At 44.6% G+C, this 24592-nt stretch overlaps 1 protein-coding gene and 1 pseudogene across 1 annotated transcript; both read left to right on the top strand.

The window, feature by feature from the left end:
* The first annotated feature begins 793 nt into the window (after positions 1 to 793).
* LOC138752999 (nuclear factor 7, brain-like) lies at positions 794 to 10760 on the top strand (annotated as a pseudogene).
* Positions 10761 to 11846: 1086 nt separating this feature from the next.
* smx5 lies at positions 11847 to 19726 on the top strand. The gene is made up of 5 exons (XM_069919516.1): positions 11847 to 11921; positions 15093 to 15160; positions 16717 to 16747; positions 18057 to 18116; positions 18716 to 19726. Exons 1-5 carry the CDS (start codon positions 11919 to 11921, stop codon positions 18839 to 18841), a joined length of 288 nt encoding a protein of 95 aa, XP_069775617.1. The 5' UTR covers positions 11847 to 11918; the 3' UTR covers positions 18842 to 19726.
* Positions 19727 to 24592: the final 4866 nt, after the last annotated feature.

The raw sequence follows: 24592 nt of genomic DNA, 5'->3' as shown, positions 1-24592 counted from the left end.
CTTGCTGCCCTTTTTCCTGACCAGAATATATTTTTGTTGAGCATTACAAAATATTTCTTTGAAAATCTTCCACTGTTCCTCAACTGTTTCATCAATTAGCCTGTGCTCCCAGCCTCAACAGTTTCATCAATTAGCCTGTGCTCCCAGACCACTCTGCCCAATTCCTCCCTCATCCTATGGTAGTCACCCCTGTTTAAGCATAATATATTTCCCCTTCCATCTGAATGAGAAATTCAATCATACTATGATCGCTATTTCCCAGATGGTCTCTGACTATTACATCATTTACTCTACCTATCTCATTGCACAACACTAGATCCAGGAGAGCATTTTCTCTTGTGGGTTCCTTAATATGCTGCTCAAGAAAGCTATCGCGGATGCATTCTATGAAGTCCTCTTCCAGACTCCCACGACCAACTTGATTTTCCCAATCTATGTAGAAGTTAAAGTCTCCCATGACTACTGCCGTATCATTATTACATGCCTCACTTATCTCTCTATTTATTTCCTGTGCCACTAAACTATTGTTATTTGGTGGGCGATAGATAACACCCACCAATCATTTTTTCCCTTTGTTATTCTTTATCTCTACCCAAATGGACTCAACATTATGCTCTTTAGATCTTATATCATTCCTCACTACTACCTGGAGCTCATCTTTGATTAAGAGTGCAACTCCACCTCCCTTACCATCCTGTCTATCTCTTTGCATCACCTGATACCCTTGAAAGTTTAATTCCCATTTAGGGTCACCTTGTAGCCATGTTTCCATGATGGCTACCAAATCATAGGCATGGGTACCGATTTGCGCCTCAAGTTCACTAACCTTAACCAAATCACTGAGTCCTGGACCAAAGAGGTGACTTGCCTGGATTTCTTCACCGATCCAGTTATGCTGGAGTGCGGCCACATCTTCTGCCACTCCTGTATCACACAGATTTGGGAAGGGGAAGGGAGAAACTCCTGCCCAGAGTGTAGAGAGGAGTTTGTGGATGGAACCCTCAGGGTGAACCGGGCCAAGGCCAGTCTGGCCGAGAAAGCTTGAAAAGTGGACCTGAATCCGGCAGAGAAGGAGAGGAAACCTCTCTGCAAGGAACACCCGAAGCTGTTCTGTCAAACCAACCAGAAGCTGATCTGCCTGGTTTGTCAAAACTCGCAGATGTCTTAATCCAACAGAGAAAGATTTTTTCCTTTTATTCATCTAGACATGAATCGTTTTCAAGGATTGACTTCTTTTTAGTATTGGCACATTTACAAGGGAAAATACAACAAGCGGAATATAAAAGTAGGGTGATTTCAGATCATTCTCTGTTATATTTTACATAGGAAACTTCCGAGAAAATTCAAATAGCTTATCGTTGGAGATTTAATACAATGTTAAAAAATATGGAATTTATTGATTTTTTGAAAAAATAAATTAATTTTTTTGAAAGAAGTAAGTTTGTATTATGGGATGCTATGAAAGCCTATTTGAGAGGACAAATAATTAGTTATACTTCTAAAATAAAAAAAGAATCGATTAAATCAGAGTCTTGAATTAGAGAAACAGATCGATGAGTTAGAAAAGGAATTTCAGAAAAATGCTACAGAAGATCAGAATATAGAATTATCTCGGCTGAAATTGGAATATAATACTTTGCAATCTTATCAATTTCAATGTGTAATTAATAGGACTAAACAATGGTATTATGAATGGGGAGAGAAAGCACAGAAGGTATTGGCATGGCAATTAAAGAAAGAAGAGATATCGAGGACTATTAATGCTGTTAGACTGAATTCTCTTAATACATAAACATTGTGAGATTAATGATGAATTTTATTCATTTTATAAAACGTTATATACATCTGAAGGAAAACAGGAAACTGGATCGATTGATTTTTTAAAAATCACAGTTGAATTTACCAATATTATACAATGGAGATATACAGGAATTAGAAGAACTATTTACTGATTCAGAAATTAAAATGGCTATTCTGGAAATGCCGAATGGTAAATCGCCTGGTGATGATGGATTTTCAGTTGAATTTTATAAAAATTTTTATGATGATTTATCTACAGTGTTTGGGGATGTATTACATCAAGTTGGAGAACATTATGATTTACATGATTCTTGTTCTAGTGCTTTAATTACAGTAATTCCTAAAAAAGATAGAAATCCTTTGAAGGTATCTTCATATAGACCAATTTCGTTGTTAAATGTAGATTATAAAATGATAGCTAAAATATTAGTGAATAGATTGGCTAAATTTTTACCAAAGTTGATTCATATTGATCAAACAGGTTTTATAAAGAGTAGATATGTTTCAGATAACATTTTGCGCGTGATTAGTTTGATTAATAGATTTCAACAATCTTTAGATCATCCGATGGTGATATCCTTAGATGCAGAAAAAGCATTTGATTGAGTTGAATGGAATTTTTTTGTTTAAAGTTTTGGAGAAATTTAAGTTTGGTCCTTCTTTATTGGTTGGATTAGGGCTCTATATAGTAAACTGGTAGCTAGAGTATCGACGAATGGTTTGATTTCGGAATCTTTTAAGTTAACTTGATCAACTTGTCAAGGTTGTCCTTTATCATCAGCTTTGTTTGTGTTAGTGATTGAACCTTTAGCACAGTTGATAAGACAAAATACACAGATACAAGGTATGAAAGTTTTAGATGAGGAGTATAAAATTAATTTATTTGCTGATGACATATTGGTGTAATTAATAAACCCAGCTCAGTCACTTTTGCATTTGAAGGAATGTTTAATACAATATGGATGTCTTTCTGGATATAAAGTTAATTGGGAAAAAAGTGAAATATTACCGGTAAGTGAAGGAGATTATTCAGTTTATAAGAATATTATTAATTTGAAGTGGACTGATCGAATTAAATATCTGGGTATAATTTTGAATGTTAATTATCAATCTTTATATAAATTAAATTATGCTCCATTAATGAAAAAAATTAAAATTGATTTGATTAAATGGAAAGATTTACCTATTAATTTGATGGGAAGGATAAATACAATTAAGATGAATATCTTTCCGTGTATACAATACTTGTTTCAATCTATTCTGTATTTACAGGATAAAAATTTTTTTGAGATTTAAATAAAACAGTTAGGGAGTTTTTATGGAGGGGTAAATTTTCGAGAGAGGCTTTAAATAAATTAACTTGGAAATGTGAGTTAGGGGGATTACATTTACCACATTTTCAAAATTATTATGAGGCAGTCAAGACTCGTGGGAACACAAGACTCACAACTTCATGCCCATAGAAGAAGGCGTTGAAATGTACAAGGTAAAAGCAAACATTGGGTGGGGTTCAAAACATGAGGTTGCATAAAACTTGCTCAATGTCTGACACCTTCATTCTCTGATTCTCAAACCTCATCTCAGGAACTGGTGAAATCTTCCTTGGAAACGCTCACTGAAAAGAAAGCAGCCATGGAGGAAATGGGGGAGAGGCAGAAACAGAGGATGTCCCGGGTTCGGGTGAGTTTTCATCCCTGTGGTGCATGATATTAAATGGGGCAGTGTAGCAGCTCGGGCATGGCCAGTGCTAGGAATTGCGGGGCCCCATTAGAAAACTGTCTACTCTACAGAAGTCGAAATTGATGTTTTATATTTCATGTAGTATGCTAGTCTTAGCCAAAAAGCATTAAATGCTTGACATACTAAATATTGAAAGACAACATGAAAGTTTTAATTTTTTAATACAAGTTAAGACAATTACAGACATACTGTTTATGCGCAGGTCTTTTAGGAACAGACTTTTCTGGATTTTTTTTATTTGCAAAATCTTTCAAAATAATTTCAAAGTCAATGGTTGTAGTCATGTCGTTTTTCTAGATGGCATCGCCAAATTGTTTAGTCTCTCTCGTGAAATGGTTGACCGTAAGTATGTTTTAAATCAGTTTTAGTTTTGAAAAACTTCTTTCACCCAATGCGACTGTTACGGCCATTGCTAAGTAAATTCTCAAAGCAATAAAAACAGGAAGAAAGGCTGTGAATCGATTGTTTTCGACCAGGTATTCAAACAGGGCTTGAGGCTTAACGACACTGAAGGGAAGAAAAGTTTTCAGAGCTTCAAGTTCTTCTTCTTTAGTGTGTTTCAGTAACTGCCCCTTCATTAGTGCTCTGTTTTAGTATGGTGTCAGTTAAAGCTGCTTCAAGGTCTGCTGTGTGTTTCCTTATTTCCGCCTTTTGTAAGCTCTGAAAGTTATTTGAAAATCCAAATAATTTCACATGGCTTTTAAGCTGCTTAAATCTCGGCTCTAAAGATTGAATAGCTTTGTCTAGCACTAAGCTGAAGCACTGAACTTCTTTTGGATCATCTAAAGCTTGATTTTTTTTTTGCCTCATGAAAACATTCTCTTCCTTCTACATAGTTTTTTTTTCTTGAAATTGTCTGAACTCCAGTGGTAATTCAGCAGCTTCAGCCAATTCATTTGCGCCTATTAGGACATCATTAAAACTCCCCTCTCTATAAATTCTTAGTTTTTCAAATGACTCCATGCCTTCATCAATGTCCTTTGTTTCACCTTGTAGTTCCTTGCTTACATAGTTAACTTTAAAAAGTACTTCATGCCAAAATATCAAAGAAACTAAAAATTTGTAGTCTTTTAGCTGGTTTGCTAAAGATTCAGCTTCTGCTTTTACCTTGGGCTCATCTGTTATCTCTGATATTTCCACAAGTGCATCATATATTTCCCCAACCTGATAACGAATAGCTTTAACACTATCACTCCGACACTCCCACCTTGTGTTGCTCGAGGGTTTCACTGATAACCCGGGTACATGTTTGTAAAAACCGCCCACCTCTTAGTTGATGCTGAGAACAATATGTAGATCCTTTGCAAGATCCCAAAAAATGTTATAGCATCTGGACGACACTTGGCTACATCTCCGAGTAAAAGGTTATAATTGTGACATGCACAGGGTTCAAAGAAAGCTCTTGAATTCTCCTTCAACAGTCGTGCTTGGACTCCAGATGTGTGACCTTTCATGTTGCTTCCGTTGTCATAGCCTTGGCCTTGAATATCTTTCACCTCTAAATTTAATTCCTTCAGTGTGTTTAATAATGTTTTATATAAATCTTCTCCTGTGCTACTTTCAACCTGCATAAACTTTATGAAATGTTCATAAACACCTGAAGGAGCCAAGTTACCATCAGACACATACCTGATCGTTAGAGACATTTGCTCTTGGTAACTCATATCAGGTGTGCAGTCTAAAATTATGGTGTAGTACTTAGCTGCTTTTACGCGTTTCAGTATCTCATTCAAAACAGCTGTAGCCATAATGTCCAGTAGTTCATTCTGAGTATCTTTTCCTAAATAGTGATTATGAATTTTGTGGGTTTTGACTTTTTGGAAATATTCTTCAAGAACAGGGTCAAACTTTCCAAACGGCTCAACAAGACCTAAAAAGTTTCCACTGTGTGCACTCTCATTACCAACTTTTTCCTCTGTTCCTCAAAATGCTAGATTTCTCTCAGCAAGAAATTGTGCTATTGTGCTTTGCATGTTCATTGACAATTATTTCAAGTTCTTTGTCAATTGTCTGTCCACTACAAAGTCTTTGGTGTAACTCCCAAAAACTCCATGTGGCTTCCAAATAGTTTTTAGAATTTTCATGCTCACACAACCTTGTATGAAGATTAGACCAGTTGTTGAATCCACTTGTTGATAATGCACTGGTTGTGTTCTTACTAAAAAGTTTACAATAAAAGCAATAAATTCTATCAGCAGACAGAGTATATAATCCAAGGTCTTTCAACACACTCCCCATTTGGAAGTTTCCTCTTACAGTGAAACTTTGAAAAACATAATCCCTTTTCATTTTGTGGAAAGTTGTTCACTGGAATAGGAGGCCCTTTCATTGTTAAATAATCTCTTACATTTTGATTTATGTATGCTGGCCAGTTGGCTGGGTCATCATAAATGTTAATTACAACTGTACTCATGGATGATCCATCATTGAGTGATGTTTGGGCTTGGTCTTTTTCGGCTATAAGTGGACTTTACGCTTTGGCACTGTCTTCTGGTGTAGTGAGATCGTCTTCAATTTGATTCACAGCTTCGTCATCCTTTTCTAACTTGTTTTCAATTTCATCATTGTATTTATCAACTGGAATTGGACTCAAGGCTGTATTGTCATTTTCTGAATTGTTTTTGTTTCCTTCATCCTCAATGCATGGGCGCTTCAAAGATGGAGTGACAAGGAATTTTCTGATAGCTCCTCTATGATTTTCATTTTCAGCTACCTTAGCCTTGGCCAGTGCTCGTTTCTGGGTGCCGCTTAAATACTTATGCCCTTTATCTCTATCTCTGCTTGTGCTTGCCATGTAAAGTGACATACAAATTTTAAGCTGCTAATTCTCTGGGCTATATTTTTAAGGTAAAAAAGGTAAAAGAAGTATATTTTAAAATGTTTAGACTTAAAATTACATGAAAAACTTAACATTAGTAATTTGTTATAAAATTGGGCTCGACATCCCTGATAATATGTCTACGTTGTTCCAACAGTGGAACAATCTTGTCGTTGGTACAAGGTAAGAAACCAACATCAATCCCACGTCATTTTGCTCGTTAGCTTTACGTTGCTTTCCAATGTCAGCTGCTGACGTTGGAACAACGCACCCAACTCTCAACTCGTGAACGCCACCGAACAGGAAAACAAGCGACCGATTCTGGATTTGTTGAATGACAACAACTTCAAATAAGGTAAGAATTGCCTTTTTTTTAGTAATAGTTAGGTTAGGTTAGTTAAGGTTACATTCCAAAATGGGGGGACGCACTTTAATTTTGCTGGGTTTTTTTTAGCTTATTTTCTAGTCAAATGTCTAGCACTAGTTTGTCGCTAGAAATTTGGCGGAAAAACAGATGCATGTAACGGATGAAATTTTCCCCCGAAGAAACCAATTTCAGCATGGTCAAGCTAAACTGCACCTGTTCCAAATCACCAAAAACATGAAATAAGCTATATTAAGCCCTGGCAGTGCAATAGCATAGTTAGTAGCCTAGTACTATTTTGATACTAAATCAAATTATGAAACAATAACAGGCAGCCTTGCTAGGAATATCTGGATCTTGTAAAGATGAATAACAATGAGATGTACTGTACATGCCCCTATAGCTGAATAACCTTGTAAACCAGCTCGTAAAGATGTAGGCTATAACCCCCACAGCGACCTAGCCTAGTAAAGATCAACTTAAACTAACCTACCTTCGGGGTTATTCATCTTTGCAAGACCCGAATATCCTCACCAATTCCATCTACAATTGCTAACATTGTCAGAAATTCTACGCTTAGGCCTAGGGTATTTACGTTCAGGCTAACTGCTTAAGCCTAGGCTATAGGCTAGCATGACGCTATCTCAATCTCATATTAAAGTACAAGTTCTCTTATTGATTAGCCTATAGCATGTTTTGATCTTGATAATAATAAGAGATGCTTCATCAGCTCCAGAATACATCTATCTTACTGGGTGAAATGAATACAAAACATGAAATTTTTGGCTAGGGAGACAAAGGAGGCCTATAGCCAGTAGTTTAATCGAAGACATATTTCCTAAAAATATTTCACTGAGATAATGTGATCAATTAAGGGCAATAACTTCACGAGTTCACTGACAAATCCCTCCGTTTATAAGGGCTGTGGTATTATTATATTCTTACCAGTTTAAATGAAGTCTGTCACAGTATTCTCTGCTCAAGGCCTGGGCTCAAACACATGTGCGGGGCCCCCTTGAGGCGCTGGGCCCAATTTGATCAAATGGCCAAATAGGCTTAAAATCGGCCCTGGGCTCGGGTAGTGCTGATGGCTTGTAGTTCGGGTGGCCAGGTCCGATCCAGTCGGTCCCAGGTCCCAACTCCACTCTGACCCAACTCCCCCTGGTCCAGTCCCTCCAGACCTAAAACAGTGAATCCTCACATCACGGCAACAGATCCCCTGAAATGCATGATGTCATTAATCCAGGTAAAAATGAACAGATCGATTTGTCCTTGTGTGTGAAATACTCTCATCCCATTATTTTTTGACAGCAATCATTATAATTATACTTTTTTTAAAAAAAGACAAAGATTTGCTAATGCCATCTTCCTATAGGCCCATTTCTCTGTTAAACACTGATTGTAAGATGGTTGCCAAAGCCCTGGCAAATAGATCGGCAAAACATTTACCAAAACTGATAAATAAAGACCAAGCGGGCTTTGTGCACACAAAAAGACAGGCAGCAGATAACATTGGCAGACGGTTGAGTGTAATGTATTTGGTACAAACCAGAAATGAGAGAGGTTTAGCTGTGGCCCTGGATGCAGAAAATGCATTTGATAGATTGGAGTGGGATTTCCTATTTAAAGTGCTTGAAAAGTTGGGATTAGGGCCAACTTTTCTAAATTGGATAAGGTACCATGCGCCCAGGGTAAAGTTGTGACCAACAGAAAAATTTCTCCTCTGACAAGATCAAGTAGAAAAGGGAGCCTGCTATTTCCGGCCCCGTTTGAACTAGTCATGGAGCCATTAGCCGATGAGTATTAGAGTTGGAATGCTATAGTAAAGTTGTATAAGACACTGGCAAGGCCAAATGTGTGGAGCTTTGGCCATCTAACTTCAGGAAAGATATCAATAAAATTGAAAGAGTGCAGAGCCGATTGACTCGGATATTGCTGGGACTGAGTTACAGGGAAAGGCTGTCTCAGTGAAGGGCTCCAGCCTGTAATGTTGGTGATGTATCTTCACCTTTGCTATATAAAGGCATTATTTGACCTGCTGAGTTTCTCCAGCATTAGTGTGTGGTTTGTTTCACTTAACCACCAGTGTCAACTGAATCCTGCATTTTACAGGGAAAGGTTAAAAAAGTTAGGACTTTACTCCCTGGAGCATAGAAGAAGGGAGATTTCATTGAGGTATACAAAATTATGATGGTATAGATCAAGTAAGTGCAAGTAGGGGTTGTCCACTGTGATGGTTTTGGATTAAGGGAGAAGTTTAGGGGGGATTTCTTCACACAGGGTGGTGGGTTATGGAATGAGCTTCCATGTGAAATTTGAAGAGGGACGGGAGGGGAAGGGAAGGATATGAAATGCGCGCAGGTCAGTGGGACGAGGCAGAATAGTTCGGCACAGAAAAGATGGGCTGAAGGGCCAGTTTTCTCTATGCTGTAATTTTCTTTGGTTCCAATTCATTAAATCAGGGAATTGTACATTTAAATGTTAATTTAACCTTGTGTTTAAAAGAAGGTCTGCAGGCCAGTTTCATACTGTCAAGTGCCAGATAATCTCAGCAGGTCAAGCATGTTAGTTACATCAAAACAACATCACCAACTTTTCAGCCCTGAGCCTTTCGTCAACCCAACTCTCTACCCAACCTGCTCTCGTCTGCATGCCAACCCCTTCCTATTATCCCAGGAAAGAGCCACCCCCCCACTCCCCTCCGGGACAATTTTGTTGGTGAAACCCCTGCGATAACAGGCGAGCGGCCGCTCCTCGGTCCCGGGGTGTAATGGTATGGATTGTTGGCCAGTAAAGGCTCAGGCTGGCCCGCCCTCTGATGACTCTCTTCCCCTGGACTCCTCCCCTGTGACCTAGGCCATTAAGGCTGAGCCTCTCTCCCTTCCCTGCATTCCCTAGCTTGGATCCGGGCCAGCTCCAGTCCTATGTTCCTTGTAATTATTGGGGCAACTGGTAGTGTCCAACAAGGGGGCCGCGCTGCCGGAGTCTCCAGTCTCTAATTCTGTTTCTCCTCATCACCCCCCCCCCCCCCGCCCCCAGACTCTGTCACCCTGGATGAGGACACAGCGCATCCGTACCTCGAACTGTCTGAGGATCGGAAGAAGATGAGATGGACAGGGACTCCGGGATCTCCCAGACACCGGGAAGAGGTTTACAGACTGGTTTTGTGCACTGGGATCAGAGGGGTTCACCGCGGGGAGACATTACTGGGAGGTGGAGGTGTCGGGGAATTGGGGCTGGTGTCTGGGAGTCGCCGCAGAGTCTTTGGAGAGGGAGGGAGTGGACGCCCTGACACTGGAGACTGGAATCTGGAGTATCGGGCGAGAGAATGACGTGTTTTATGTGGACACCTCCCCTCAATCCGATTTCCCTGCCGATCCTATCCCTGGGACGGTGGGAGTTTATCTCAGTTATGAGGCCGGGACTATTTCATTTTACGGCGCCGACACCAAGTCCCATCTCCACACCTTCATTGGGTGCAAATTCACGGAGAAACTTTATCCCTTCTTCTGGACTTGGGATGTGGCTGAGAATCTGTCCGGGATCTGTAAAGGGCTCGCCGGCGTCAGGAGCGCAGTCAGTGAGGGTGGGGGAGAAACCCCGGCGACCAGAGATTGGTCCCACTGAATTCCCCAATTCTGCAACGGGGAAGCGGAGACACAGCGCTCCTCCGCATGGTCTGTCTGCCCCGTACAGGCTTAAAACGGCCTGTTAAATGAGCTGACTTTTTTTTCCAAATCCTTCAACCATTCGGCCAGTACGCAAGATGGTCTCCCCTGTACAGCATGGTAACAGGATCTTCAAGCCCGTGCCCCCCAATACATCAATCAACTGTACATTTGAACAGTGGGGGGAGAGGGGAGACTGGAGCCCAGTCTCTAGGAACGTCTGCGTGGAAGTACTCAACGCAGACGCGGGGAGAATGCACCAACTGCGCACACACAGCATGGGTTACGAACGCTGTAATACTGCAGTGCTCACTCTAAAGATTATACCGAAATAATTATGTAAGTCAGATAAAGGCTTCAAGTTCAAGAGAAGGGGATGTATATATTCAATAAATATATTTTAAAAGCGCAACAATCTAGCCTCCAGAATCGTGTTTCATTTCTTGCAAATATTACCAGCTCCTATTTTAGTAAAATTGGATTATTACTGTCAGTATAGTCAAGAGGAACTGAATGGTCGCAGTCCACATTTAAACCAAGCACCATCCCAACACAAGTCACAACCCAGTGACAATACGATACATTGGAAGAACTGAGGGAAGGCTTGTCCCGGTCTGTTCTGGAATTTGATACATTGGCAAAGACACTGTGATTTTTGCAAAAGGAGAACCATTCTGACTGCTGGAGAGGAAGCATCTTCTGAAGAAATGCTTGTGGCCAGGTGTTCTGTGGAATTGATGCTCTGTGAATGGCTGGGCCTTTATCGGTGGATTGGCCTCTGCCGGGAGGGTCTTTTGGGAAAGCAAAGTGCAAAATTAATAGTGTTTCATGAATACGAGAGTCCGCGGAAGGCGAGTGCGAGCGACTCCTTTGGTCGTTCGGTGTTCTCACTGCCCGCGGGAAGAAGCTGTTCTTCAGTCTGGTGGCTCTGATCCTCCTGTATCTCCCCCCTACGGGAGCAGCTGAAAGGGGTCCTCGATCATTTTGTGCACCCTCTTCTGATAGCAATCCTGGTGGGGTGGGGGGGGAGACACAGGGGATCCTCACATCCTGTGGGTTGATCGGTGAACGCAGCCTACAAGGACGCTGGCGGTAGAGCTCCTGCAGAAGGTTAGCACAATAGTGACGGGCAGCCTCCACCCTCAAGCACCCACAGCACCCTGGTCACTCTCCTCCCATCGGGCAGGAGGTACAGGAACCAGAAGATGAGCCCCCACGCAGCACAAGGGACAGCTTCTTCCCCTCCGCCATCACGTCCTGAATAATGAGCAATGAAGCTCAGACTTTGTCCTTTTTTTTTTATCTTGCACTGCCTTGTATTTCTCCTACAAGGTTGGTTTTGCCCTGCGATTCGAACCTGGTAGCACGTTTTCAAGGCGGGAAGCAGCGATTCTGCAACAAAAGACGCGGGAAAACCACCCATGTGATTGACAGCCCGTGTTGCCGCGGGATTCGGAGAGGTTCTCGCGAGATCGTGGTCCCCGCCCCCTCAGCGAGCCGCGCCGTCACTTGGGAGTCGGCAGTCGCCATGGTGAGTGATCGCCAGCCGGGCTCCGGATTTCGCCTGGAGCTGAAGCCGCGGGGATTGGGGGGCGTATGGTCCCCGGGGGGACGGGGAGAAAGAGGGGAGGTTGCAAACTTTGCGCGCCCGCGGCGGCCTGGAAAAGGGAAGGCCTCTAAGCCTCGGTCTTTCCTGCTGGCCCAAGCCCGGGGGGGTGGGGGGGGGAGGTGTGCAGTGTGAGCCCCATTGCAATCCGTTCGCCCAGAGTGCCAGCGGAACAGGGAGGTCTGCAGGCCCCCACCTCCCCCCTGGTTGAAATGCTGGAGCAACTCAGCAGGGTAGCTGCATCCTCAATGAGCCCCTTCATCAGGGGATGTGCCCAAAGTCCAAAACACTTTGGCCCCTGCTTACATCTGGCTCAAACCCAAAACCCTGAGGATGCATCTTTATATTTGCTGCATAAAGGACACTGTTTGATCTGCTGAACTTCTCCAGCTTGGTGGGGTTTTTTTTCTATTTAAATCACTGCGTCTGCAGACTTTCGTGCTTTGAGTAGAGGCTCAAAAGAACAATGAACTGCTCACATTAACTCTCCCAGACGCTGTTTAGTTGTAAAAGCGCAAAGCTGGACAAAAAAAAAACCCCAGCAGTTACATTCAGGCACCTCCATGCATTGAAACGTTGGTTTATCTTTGTAAAGTACAGGTGCTCCCCGACATATGACCATTCTGGATTGCCGGCCTTATCTCTGAGTGGGTACCCGTCGGGGAAATTTGCCCTCCCTGTGAAGAGTGAAATGGTCGATTTCCTTCTGGTGTTCTACCTCCCAAATCATTCTCACTGTGGCTGCGGGCCCAGAGCAGCCCGCTGGCTCCACCGGCCTCTAAGATATGACTGACTGTCAAATTGTTGAGCCGCGGAATCGGGGGGTGGGGGGTGGAGAGAAGGGACACGAGGAGTAAAAAAAGCGGTGAAAGCATTGAAAATGGCGGCCGCCGAGGCCAGACACCACCCAGCGTGATGGCCAGCTTCCGTGACGAATTTGACAGCCACCAGAGCCAGCCCCCACGTGAGGTTGCCCACTAAGTTCAGCCCTTGCGAGAGATTGGCTACCAGCCAATATGGCGGCCACCAAGGACAGCTCTCGTGAGAGGTTGGCCATATGGGCAGATGGACGTAAGTTGCATAGGTCGCAAGTCGGGGAATACCTGTACGCTATTTGACTGGTGTATTTTTCCAGCATTGTGTTCTTACTTTTTTTTAACAACACACTAACGTACTGGAGAAACTCAACAAGTCACGCAGCATCTGTAGGAGGCCACATTTCGTGCCTGGGCCCCTTCATTGTGGTATGGCAAAAAATAGGTAGGTTCCTGATTAAAAAGGTGGGAACAAAGTGCAAGGGGAGGAGCACAAGCTAACAAATAAGAACTGTAAAACATGAACGTCTGCAGACATCACGGTTGAGGTACAAACACGATTCTGGAGAAACGCAGCAGGTCAAACCATGTACTTTATATAGCAATGATAAAGCTGCATAACCAACATTTCTGGCTTGAGCCCTTCATCAGGATATGAGCCAAATGTAGGCAAGTGCCTGAATAAATTGGTGGGGGGTGGGGAGTATTTATCCCACAGACAGGAAGAAATAGGTGGAGAAAGAAGGGGGGGCACACCAGCAAACAGGGGGAGGGGGGGTACAGAGGAAAGAAGAGAGAGGGAAGGGAAAGAGAACAGGGAGTGGGTTTCAGAAACCGGAGAAGTCAACGTTAATGCCATCCGGTTGGAGAACATGCCCAGGCAGAATATTAAATGTTCCCCCCACCAATTTTGCGGGTGGTCTTGGTGGGATGGTATATGATGATGCCATGGACAGTCACGTCAGTGCGGGAATGGGGCGCAGAGTTGAAATGATTGGCCACTGGGAGATCCTGGACACTGATGAGAACAGAGCTAAGGTGCGCAGCGAAGTGCTCTCCCGATCTGCCCTCAGTCTCTCCGATGTAGAAGTTACCGTCTCTGATTGTAGACGAATAATAACTCATGGGAAGATACAGGTAGAAGGTTAGAAGAGAGGATTAAAAGCTCAGAAGTGACAGGGGAAAGGGGCAAACAGCACAGTTTCCGGCCTTTCCAGCCCATGAGTCCATGCCGCCCAGTTACACCCAATTAACCTACAACTGGGAGGAAACCCACGCAGATACAGGGAGAACGTACAAAAACTTTACAGACAGCATCGAATTTGAACCCTAGTTGCTGGAGCTGTAACAGTATTATGCTAACTATCCCGCCCTTTCTGACAGGAGAGGGAAGGGGCTGGGGATGTGAAGAAGAGTAGACAGAGTGAGGTGGTTATGTTGTTTCCATTGGTGGGAGAGACTTGAACTAAGGGACAATAGGATGGGGATGAGGAATGACTTTTCCCAGAGGGAGATGGAATTTGCTGCCCATTGAAGCAGTGGAGACTAACTCAGTAATTATCAGGTTGGGTCGATTTTTATAAAGTAGGAGAATTAAGGGATGTGGGGAAAAGGTAGGTGGAGGTGAGCCTATCATCCAATCAGCCAGGAGATCATTGAATGGCAGAACAGGCTTGACGGGCTGGATGGCCAACTCCTGTCCCTATTTCTGATGCTTTTATTTTCTTAATGCTTTGTCCATAAGCACTTAGCTCCGGACAATGCTGGACTCCCAGGGAGCCAACTCGTTCGCGCATGTGATATTAAATTAAGATGTACCGCATGCTAACAGGCCTTTCTGGCCCTTGAGCCCGAATATCCCAATTCCCGTACGTTTTGAAGGGTGGGGGGAAACCGGAGGAAACCCACGCAGACACGGAGAAATTTTTTAAAAAAACAACCCTTACAGACGGTGGCGGGTTTGAACCCGTAATAGTTCATAAGTTGTTCAGGACTTGGTGTTCTGAACCTGCCGTTGTCTCTGGGTGTTGAAAGCCCAACAAGCTGAGCGGAAGGTGGAAAATCTTTCACCGGATTAAAGTGCACTTAATCTTGCCCAGGTCTGAAGCGTTGGTTACCTTTTACTTCTTACGGACGCTGCATGACCTGCTGAGTTTATTTATTGCGCTGTTTACAACCAGCTGAGAAGTAGCTTGCGAGATCAACTGAACATTTTCCACCTCTTTGAAGAATAACTTGGCTCAGTTTAATTTTCTTTTTTTTTTAATCCCCCATGTTTTAGTTATTTTATTCATTTTTCAAATCCCTTGTTGGAAAAGATGTAGTGGTGGAGCTGAAGAATGACCTGAGGTGAGTGGCCCTTTATTTTAGTTTGTGTCTGATAGCAGGAGATACAAATGCAAGGAATTAATTTTGATGTTTTTACACTCCCTTCCCACCCCCTTTCATGATCCTATTTGTTTTGCAAATTTTTCAGTGTAAAATCCTTGTTTTAACCAAGTTATTTTGGGAAAACACTTTTAGCTTTGAAGGAGAGTGTTTGGAAAGTTGATTTTTTAAATCTTCTTGAGGGTTATTTTTCTGGTTCTCTTTTTAATTTTGATTGGGTAGATAGTGAGAAAGCCTGTGGATGCTTAGTAAGGTGGGGGCTGTCTACAGAGTGGACATAAACCAGGTCGGGGATCTTCCCACGTGAAGTGTATTGTCGAGCTCTGCCAGAATTCACACGTACCTAAACAAAGGACTGGACCCACTGCAATCCGCCCGACGTCACAATTGCTCCACAGGTGATGCTAGCATTGGGTCTCCATTCTGCTCTGGGTCACATCGAAAACAGCAACTCGTACGTACAGCTGCTCCTCATAGACTGTAGCTCAGCCTTCAACACCATTATTCCCTCCGTGCTGGTCTACAAGCTCCAAACCCTGGGATTCAGCAACTGGATCCTTGACTTCCTCATTGGAAGACCACAGTCAGTACGAATTGGAAACAACGTCTCCTCCTCACTGGGTGTCAGTACAGACGCACCTCAAGGATGAGTGCTTAGCCCACTGCTCTACTCACTATAACTCTTGCCCTTCAAGCTATCCACTCATTGGCCGGTGATGCCACGGTCATCGGCAGAATCATAAACGGCAATGTGGAAGCATGCAGGAGGGAGATAGATCGGCGCATTGGGTGGTATCGCACCGGCAACCTTGAACTGAACGTTAGCAAAACCAAGGAGTTGGTTGTGGACTTCAGGAGAAGACGATCCAGGACTCAGCAGTGGAGAGGGTCAAGAACGTCAAATTCCTGGGTGTCAATATCTCCAAGGATCAGTCCTGGAGCCTCCACATTTTTTTTTAAATTTTTTATTTTTCACACCATAAATCACATTAGCCATGATAGAGCCTCCACATTGATGCAATCACGAAGAAGGTTTGCCAGTGGCTATACTCTGTGAGATGTGAAGTTTCAGCGCTCCTCTGCGGGGTCCAGCTGTCCGGTTAGACTACCTTCCGTTCTCCACTGGCTTTAAGCGACCCTGTTACATGAGCTGACAGTGGTTTATTTCAAAATATCCAAAGAAGATTTAAATGATAATGGTGTTGTCCAGCCTTTTGGCATAAATATTAAAATATTGTGATTTGCTTTTTAACAGCATCTACTGGTCAGCAGCGGCAGATTTGAGTGAGCGGTGGGGAGGGGGTCATCTTATATAAAGGGTATCACTCAAAACCAACATTTTAGGTAGAAATTCGGAGGGGGGGGTCGTCCTACACACGAGTCGTTCAATACGACGGCATATAGGTTACTCTTCTAAATGTAGGGCTTGAGGGTGTTTTATGTGGAAGAAAGTAAAAAGATGACTATTTTTTTAAAAGAAAACGGGTTTTAATACAACTCTTTGTCCTTATTTTCAGTATTTGCGGAACTCTTCATTCTGTTGATCAGGTGTGTTGTCTTTCACAATTTTAAAATGATCATGTTTCAACATCAAAACCGTTTAGACTTTAAGTTGTACATCAGGGTGACAAATCAATTCTTGAAGCTGCTTATTTCTCATGGTTGGATTCCATTCAACGTGGATTTAGTTGGAGCTTTCCACCGTGACTGTATAATTGATTTTTTTTATATATAAACGGAATTGCAGTCGCCATCTTTTAAAAAAATTTATTGTTGTATCAACTCTTGCCCTTCAAGCTCCAGAATTTGGGATTACTCGAGTTGTAGAACAAAAGAAGAACGCTTGAAGATCTTAGTGGAGGCAAAAGGAAAATGGTGTGCATTAAATATTTAGATCAGGGATCCTGCACCTGAACTAAGGGAAGAGGAAAGATGGCCAATGTATAGTAGTGGGGGAGGGGGGTGGAGAATGGTAGGGGATTGATACAACCAGGTGGGTGGGGCTTAATTGCTAGATGGAAGTAGATGAGTAAAGGGCGAGAAAATTGTGGGTGTGAGCAACAGTGTTTTTTTTTTATTTTGGCACCTGCGGTCTTATTCAAACCTGTGGGCATTGGTAGATGCCTGTTAAGTTCATTTTCCGGTTGCTTGAGACTTGCTCTTACAATGCCTAACAAAGAATAAACAGTGTATAAAAGACAAAAATAATATATGGAATATATAAACTGAAGCATTTTACTTGATTTTCAACAGTTGCTCCATCTTTAGATTCCTCCCCCTCCAGACAGCTGCCTAAATTATAAGCAATGGATTGCCCCCCCTCCCCACCCCCAAGCCTCTGACCAGGTTAACTCTTACTAAGCACTAAATGGGGGTAAAGGACACACTTTTAAGAGAGCCACCCTTCCCCCCCCCCCCTACCCCCAACGGCGAGTGGCATTGACTGGTTCTTCATCCTGGGCGACGCCGTTGCTGTCTCACGCAACTTTACGCAAACAGCTGCCACAAGCGAAGGCTGGCCGAGTCGCTCCGCTGGCTGAAGATTTGCTCCCATCTCCCATGATTTTGCTCAGTCCTCGATGAAGGGCTGCGACCCGAAACGTTGCTTGTGTACCCTGGCCATATAAAGTACACTGTTGAGTTTCTCCAGCATTCTGCTCAGAGAAGGATGACTGACAGAGCAGGCTTGGGTTTGGATTACGAATGTGCACTCCCATTTCTCATGATCAGACTTCTTAAAGGATAAAGTGGTGCTGTAATACTGCCAAGATAAAGGTGGATCACTGTGATGTAAATATGTTATCTAGTCTTTGAGAAGCAATGGTTAGAGTTTCATTTCCTGTCGTATTCCTTTCAGTACTTGAACATCAAGCTGACAGATATCAGTGTCACTGATCCAGAGAAATATCCACACATGGTGAGTGTTTTACACCAATTTAGTGTTCCAGAGCAGCCACTCTCAACCTTTTCTTTTTCAGCAATGCCCCACCAGGACTCTACTCAAAGCTTATGAGCCCCCTTCCCAGAGAAGCAGTCAAGCTTTAGTTTCTTCGGTACTTCTCTCCTGCCAACTACTGTGTATTCTCGTGTAGGAATCGTGGGTCTTTGTTTTGGATCAATTGCTCGGGTCTCATTTGGCGGGGGCAACATTTACACAGCTATTTTTTTTGTGGGGCTACATTTCGCACAAGGATCCAAAAGTATATACTCTGACCAGAGTATGTAGAGGTGAGAAAGATTTGTTAGAGCAGGCCACATGCAGACATCCTTTCCGTTTCTCCTATTCCAAGGGGAAACCCCTCCCCCCCCAGACAGCCTGTCCTCTCCTTTGAGAGCCGACGGGCTAAATAGCCTTTTTCTAATATGGGGGAATGGCGGTGGGGGGATTTGAGGAGAATGAAAGTCTAGAGAGCATGCACCTTGTTCAGTGCTGCAAAAATCCCCTTGACCCCCCCCTTTGAATCATGGGTATTATCAGTAAAACGATGGCCTTGCTGGTATTATTTTCCATTCCAGCTCTCCGTGAAGAACTGCTTCATCCGCGGCTCGGTGGTACGTTATGTCCAGCTCCCTGCTGATGAAGTGGACACCCAGTTATTGCAGGATGCAGCAAGAAAAGAAGCCATGCAGCAGAAACAATGAGAGGAGAGCCCCGACGTGAGTGGGAGACCAGGTGTATTTATGTGGCACTCACTCTCAGCTGCCCAATCCCAGAACAGAATCTGCACCCTCATTTCCACAGAATTTGATTTTTGAACTTCTGCGCAAGGATGGCTGTAACAACGGAGGTCTTGACAGTACCGTTCCAAGAAGGGACACAGCAGTCTGTATCCTTCCCTTATTCCAATGCCCCTCCCCCCACTATCACCACCTTGAAATTGAATTTCACTGATCCTTGCCTTTTTGGTGTCCAATCTGCATTTCCGCAAAATGTTTTTTCCAATGATCCAGAAATACAAATCCTGTTGTGGACCAAATGCAAAATCATTGATTCCCCCCTTTGGAAACTTTTTTATATATATAGATATCTATATATATCTATATATATATTTATATATAGATATCTATAGATAGATAGATAGAATATGTTTATGAATAGGTCCAGGAACAAGATGATTTGACAAGGTGGGTTATGTATGTGTCTCTTCAACAACAACAAAAAAAATGCGCAAGCATCTAGCAACCTGTGAGACTTCATGCTGCTATCTTGCCATTGTCTCCGACAAAGCCTTCTGGACAACCTCTGGAAGGCTAGAGAATCACCTGTTTATTTACACTGAAATGGGGCTTGTGATTTTTTTTTTCTCTTTCCCCCCCCCCCCCCCCTGCCACCCCCCTGTTAATACAGTGCAAAGTGCAGCTGGGAATGTTATCTTTATTTTTAAATCTTTGCTGTGGATGGAAAGGATTTAAACAAGCCCGATTGTGCCAACGGCGGCTGAAGGCACAGAACTGACACTGTTCAGTATTTCTTCGTTCTATATTGTAATGTAACGTCACTTGAATTAAAGCAAAGTTTGCAAGCTGGTGGATTCTACTTTTTTTTTCTCCCCTTGCCAGTAAGTTGGTGGGCAGACAAAACTTGATTGCTCTCGAACTGACACAAGGGCTCACTCCAATTGAGGGCTGTGGCGCCCGTGGGTCAGGCCAAAGTTGCTTTCCATGGATCCTGGGTGACCCGCCGAGTTCCTGTACTACAGTGTCCTTCCAGTGGCAGGTTTGTTGCCTTATCTCTCCATCTTGTGGAGCACCACTGGGGTAGCTGTTGAGGGAGACTGCTTACCTGTGAACCCTACAGGCATTTATGCTGTTGGATGCAATGCTTTCTGCTCCTTTCACTTCTTAAAGCGAAATTCAAAAGGAATTTTTTTATTTTAAAGGTAAAAGTTTCCATTATTGTCACATAAAACTACATTTAGAACGTAGCATGTCTGAAATTCTTTAACATTGTCTACCGTAAGGAAGGCAGAGTCTTGCCACTTTGTTCAGCGCCCCTAACAGAAATGAGGCTCTGGCGGAGAACCCCTGGCAGTAAAAGAACAAAGCTATCATTAATTCGTTAAAATCGACATTGAGGCTGTTATAATTGCAACGTTTGTAAGCGTAATGTCAAATTCTTTGTCACTCCGAAAACAGAATTTAATTGAGGGTTTTTTTTAAGTGCTTGAAAGGTGGAGAGAAAAGCTGAATGACACCTTGAGATCAATGATGTGTTTGCAGGCAGTCGTTGGGTGCCAGCCAGGAGTTGTAGGGTCAAGAGCAGCACAGTTGGCGTAGTGGTTAGTGCCACACCTTCGCAGCACCAGAGATCGGGACCAGTTCGAATCCCACGTCGTGCAAGGGGTTTCCCCCTGGGGGTTCCGATTTCTTCACCTTCTAGGTCAATTGGGTGGAAATTGAGTGCAAGGGCTGGTGGGTCAAAATGGCCTGTTACCCTGCTATAGGTTTAAATTTTTTTAAATTAACAATGAACCCGTAAGCGTAAAGCCCTGCAAAAGGTGGTGGACTCAACCCAGGACATCTCAAGCAAAGCCCTCCCTACTATGAACTACATCTGCGGGGAACACTGCCGTTGGAGAGCGGCAGCGATTATCAAGGATCCACATCACTCGGTCCACGCTCTTCTCGCTGCTGTCATCAGGAAAGAGGTGTCGGGGCCACAAGACTCACACCACCAGGTTCAGGAACAGCTGCTCCCCCTCCACTGTCAGACTCCTCCACGACAAACTTAATCGGGGACTCTTGTGCACTATTGATTTTTCCCCCCCTCTGCATTGCACAGTCAGTTTGTTTACATTTCTTTATTTGTTTACATGTGTAGATTGAGTGCAGTGGTTTTTTTTTGCACTGCCAATAGGTGGTAATTCTGCCCGAGTATGCGGGCACAGCAGAATTATCACTAATTGGTGGTGCAAAAAATAAACTGCACACAGTGTGAACATGGAAGCAAAGAAAGAAGTGTAAACAGGAAATGAATGTAAGCAAACTGACTGTGCAATACAGGGAGAACAAAAGAAAATCGATAAAAGTGCACAAGTCAGAGTCCTTAAATGAGTCCTTGATTGAGTTTGTCGTTGAGGAGTCTGATGGTGGAGAGGAAGCAGCTATTCCTGAACCTGGTGGGTACAAGTCTTGTGGCCCCAACACCTCTTTCCTGGCGGCAGCAGTGAGAACAGAGCGTGTGCCGGGTGGAGTGGATCGCTTTCCGACAGCAGCTCTTCCCCCGTAGGTGCTCTCGATGATGGTGAGGAGGGTTTTGCCTGTGATGTCCTGGCCTGCGTCCACTACCTTTGGGAGGGCCTTGCGTTCGGGGGAGGGGTCCTGATCTCCCCATACCAGACCGTGATGCCGCCGGTCAGCACCCTTTGTCCCACACCTCTGTGGAATTTTGCCAAAGTTTCTGATGTCACACCAAACCCCTTGAGGGAGTAGGTTAGATGTAATGACCTTAAACGTGAACAGCCCTGGTAGGGGTAGATTTCAATGGAAGCGTAGGCTTGAAGGGCCCCATCCAGTGGCCCAGGCACTCCCATCGGCTCCCAACCATCCGGAAAGCAAAACGCATATTCACTTGCCAAGAGGAACGGCGTCAACTCCCAGACCCCGAGAGCAGGCGAGGTCGGAGCTTGCACAGGCAGAAAGGACGCGTAGCAAAGCAAACACCGACGCCGTCCATCACTCTAGGGAGGGGAGTCTTCCTCCGGCAGTGGGGAGGGAGGGAGTGGGTGGGGTGGGGGGGGGGGAAGAGCCACTGAAGTCGGCATGTCCTTCCACCTCCTGCAACTGTCAGAGCAGGACAAACTCGCCCTGGTGGGGAAGCCCACCTTCCAGGTGCTCGGCTCCTTGGTGGTCGCCACTGTATTCTGGGGCTTGCAAGAGATGGGCGAGATCGGCTGCCAGTGCCCATGGCTGAGCGGCTACAACGAGGTGTACGGCATCTCCTTCCTCCTGGTTCCAGCCGCGGTCCTGACGCTGCTCAGCGTTTTCCTACACAGGGAATGCCTGATGTGTTGCCGAGGCGGTGTCCTAGCCAAAGGCGCTGGCGCCCCGAGTCCCGGCGCTTCCCGCCGCCGCGCCGCGTCCTGGCAGCTCACGGCGTTCCTCAAAGTCTTCTATCATTCCTGGGTTTGGATCATCGTGGTTCTCCTGGACGGGGACTGTTACGCCTGCATGCAATACTTCTTAAGGCTTCCCGCCAGCCGAGGCGTGGCGGGAAAAGCGCTGACCCTCGGGAGCTGGGAACCGCCGAACGAGAACTCGGAACTCATCCGCATCTTGAAGTTCGAGTCCAGGGTGAGTTGCTCTAGTGGCGCAATGGACACAGACGCGCCGGAGAAACTCGGCAGCATCCACGGGCAGTCCCCCGATTTACGGCCGCAGTGGATCGGAGCGATAGGGGTGTAACCCTCGTTTTGGTCGTAAGTCGGGGAGCGGGACCCACTGAATTAAGTACTTTTAATGCAAAACATGAGTTTGTCCAGTAGCTTTAATAAAGATTTCTATAAAAATTTGGTCGTGTATGCGGGAGGACGTAAATCGCAAACGTTGGAAGTCGAGGACCACCTGTATATACCCAGACCCGAAAGGGCGACCCACTGAGTTATTCCAGCACATTTGTGTTTTGCTCTTGCCCCCCACATAATGCTTATACTTAAAAAAATAGACATACAGCATGGTGACAGGCCCGCCCTGCCCTAGACACTGCAGTTCACTGACAACCCCCCCCCCCCCTACCCCCCCACACGACCATTGGAGGGTGGTAGGAAAGCAGAGCACCAGGAGGACACCCAGGCAGACATTGGGGAGCGCATGCAAGCTCCTTACAGACACATCACAAGATAAAGGAACTGAAAAGGCCATCAAGCCCATCGAGTCTGCTCCCTGAGCTAAACAATTCTCACATCTCGTTCCAATTACCGGCCTTCTCCTCAGATCCCTTGATCCCCCTGACTAATTAGGGGGAATCAAGGAATCACCGCTTTCAACTTCTCCAGTGATCAGGCCTCCACATCTGGATGGGGTCACGAATTCCACAAATCCACAACCCTCTGGCTGAAGAAATTTCTCCTCATCTCTGCTTTAAATGGGTACCTTCTCATTCTAAGACAGTTCCTTCTTGCCCTGGACTCACCCACCAAAGGAATCCTTCCAGCATTCAAAATGTTACATTCAACAGCACAGGATTCAAACCTAGGTTACTGCTATTGCAATAGCAAAGCGCTAAGAGTCTCTTGTTAAACCCCATTGGAATTGTATTTGCCTTGTTTATTTACCCCCCCCCCCCCCCCCACCAATTGCCACAGGCAGCTGTGGAGGCTGGGCCATTGGGTGTATTTAAGACAGAGATTGATCAGCTCTCGATGAGCCAGTGGCATCAAAGGTTATGGGGAGAAGGGTGGGCAGAGGGAAAATAGATCAGCTCATGATTGAATGGGCTGAAAGGCCCATTTCTGCTCCTATGCCTTGTAGGGGTCATATTACCTCAAGAATAATACCGTCACTACCCCCAGATGGATCTAATTTGCCTCTCTCAGGTTGTAAGATTCATTTGCTCACTCTACACTTTTGCTCTTGGTCTCAAAGGACCTGTAGTATAACACAAAAGTCTTCGGACAATGCTGGAGACACTCAGCAGGTCGAACAGTGTTCTTTATGTAGTAAAGATTAAAAATGCATCACCAATATTTTGGGCTCATTAAAGGTCTGAGTAAAATGGAGGCAGATGTCTGAACAAAATGGTGGAGGGAAGAGCACAATCCCACAGGCAGGAGGTCATAGGTAGATAGGGGAAGGAGCAAACAGAGGAAAGGGGGGATCGCTCTAGTGAATAGAGAGAGAGAGGGAGAGAGAGAGCGGGAAGCTGGTGAGCCGAAGTCTGCGTTAATGCCATGCGGGCAGAGAGCGCCCCGGGCAGGATATTGGATGTTTCTTCTGTAATTTAATGGCAGACTTGGTTTGACAGTGTACTAGCCCATGGGCAGACGTGGGAGTGGAGCGCAGAATCGAAATGGGGAAACTGTGCACGCCTGCAATTGCTAATTATTTAGTGTAGCCAAACTTTGTAAAACCCTGTAGATTCAGCTTGATCCAGCTTGGAAAGGGAAGGGTTAAGATTCATGTTGGCCTCATTTCACTGCCCCCCATACCCTGGATTTTTTTCCCCACGCATGTATGTGTGACATTGATAACATACAGAACTGACACAATAATGCCAGAAAAGGAACTTGGAAGATCAGTCAGCAGCTGTGGACAAGAAACAATGCTTCACGACATGATTTTAATAACAGAGAATGATTGTGGACACAGCCCAGGCAAACCACACCCTCCCCCTCCCCCCCTCCCCACCATCGAGAAAATCTACAGGGGAACGCTGCCATTGGGGAGAGCAGCAGC

Source organism: Narcine bancroftii, chromosome 2 (genome assembly GCF_036971445.1).
Source record: "Narcine bancroftii isolate sNarBan1 chromosome 2, sNarBan1.hap1, whole genome shotgun sequence".
Classification (NCBI taxonomy): Eukaryota; Metazoa; Chordata; class Chondrichthyes; order Torpediniformes; family Narcinidae; genus Narcine; species Narcine bancroftii.
This window is presented reverse-complemented; position numbering and strand designations above follow the sequence as displayed.

Excerpts from the sequence above, each read along its gene's own strand:
- smx5 (XM_069919516.1), top strand. Across the intron at positions 15,161-16,716 it reads GAGCTGAAGAATGACCTGAG|TATTTGCGGAACTCTTCATT; the intron begins GTGAGTGGCCCT and ends CCTTATTTTCAG. Across the intron at positions 16,748-18,056 it reads CTCTTCATTCTGTTGATCAG|TACTTGAACATCAAGCTGAC; the intron begins GTGTGTTGTCTT and ends TATTCCTTTCAG.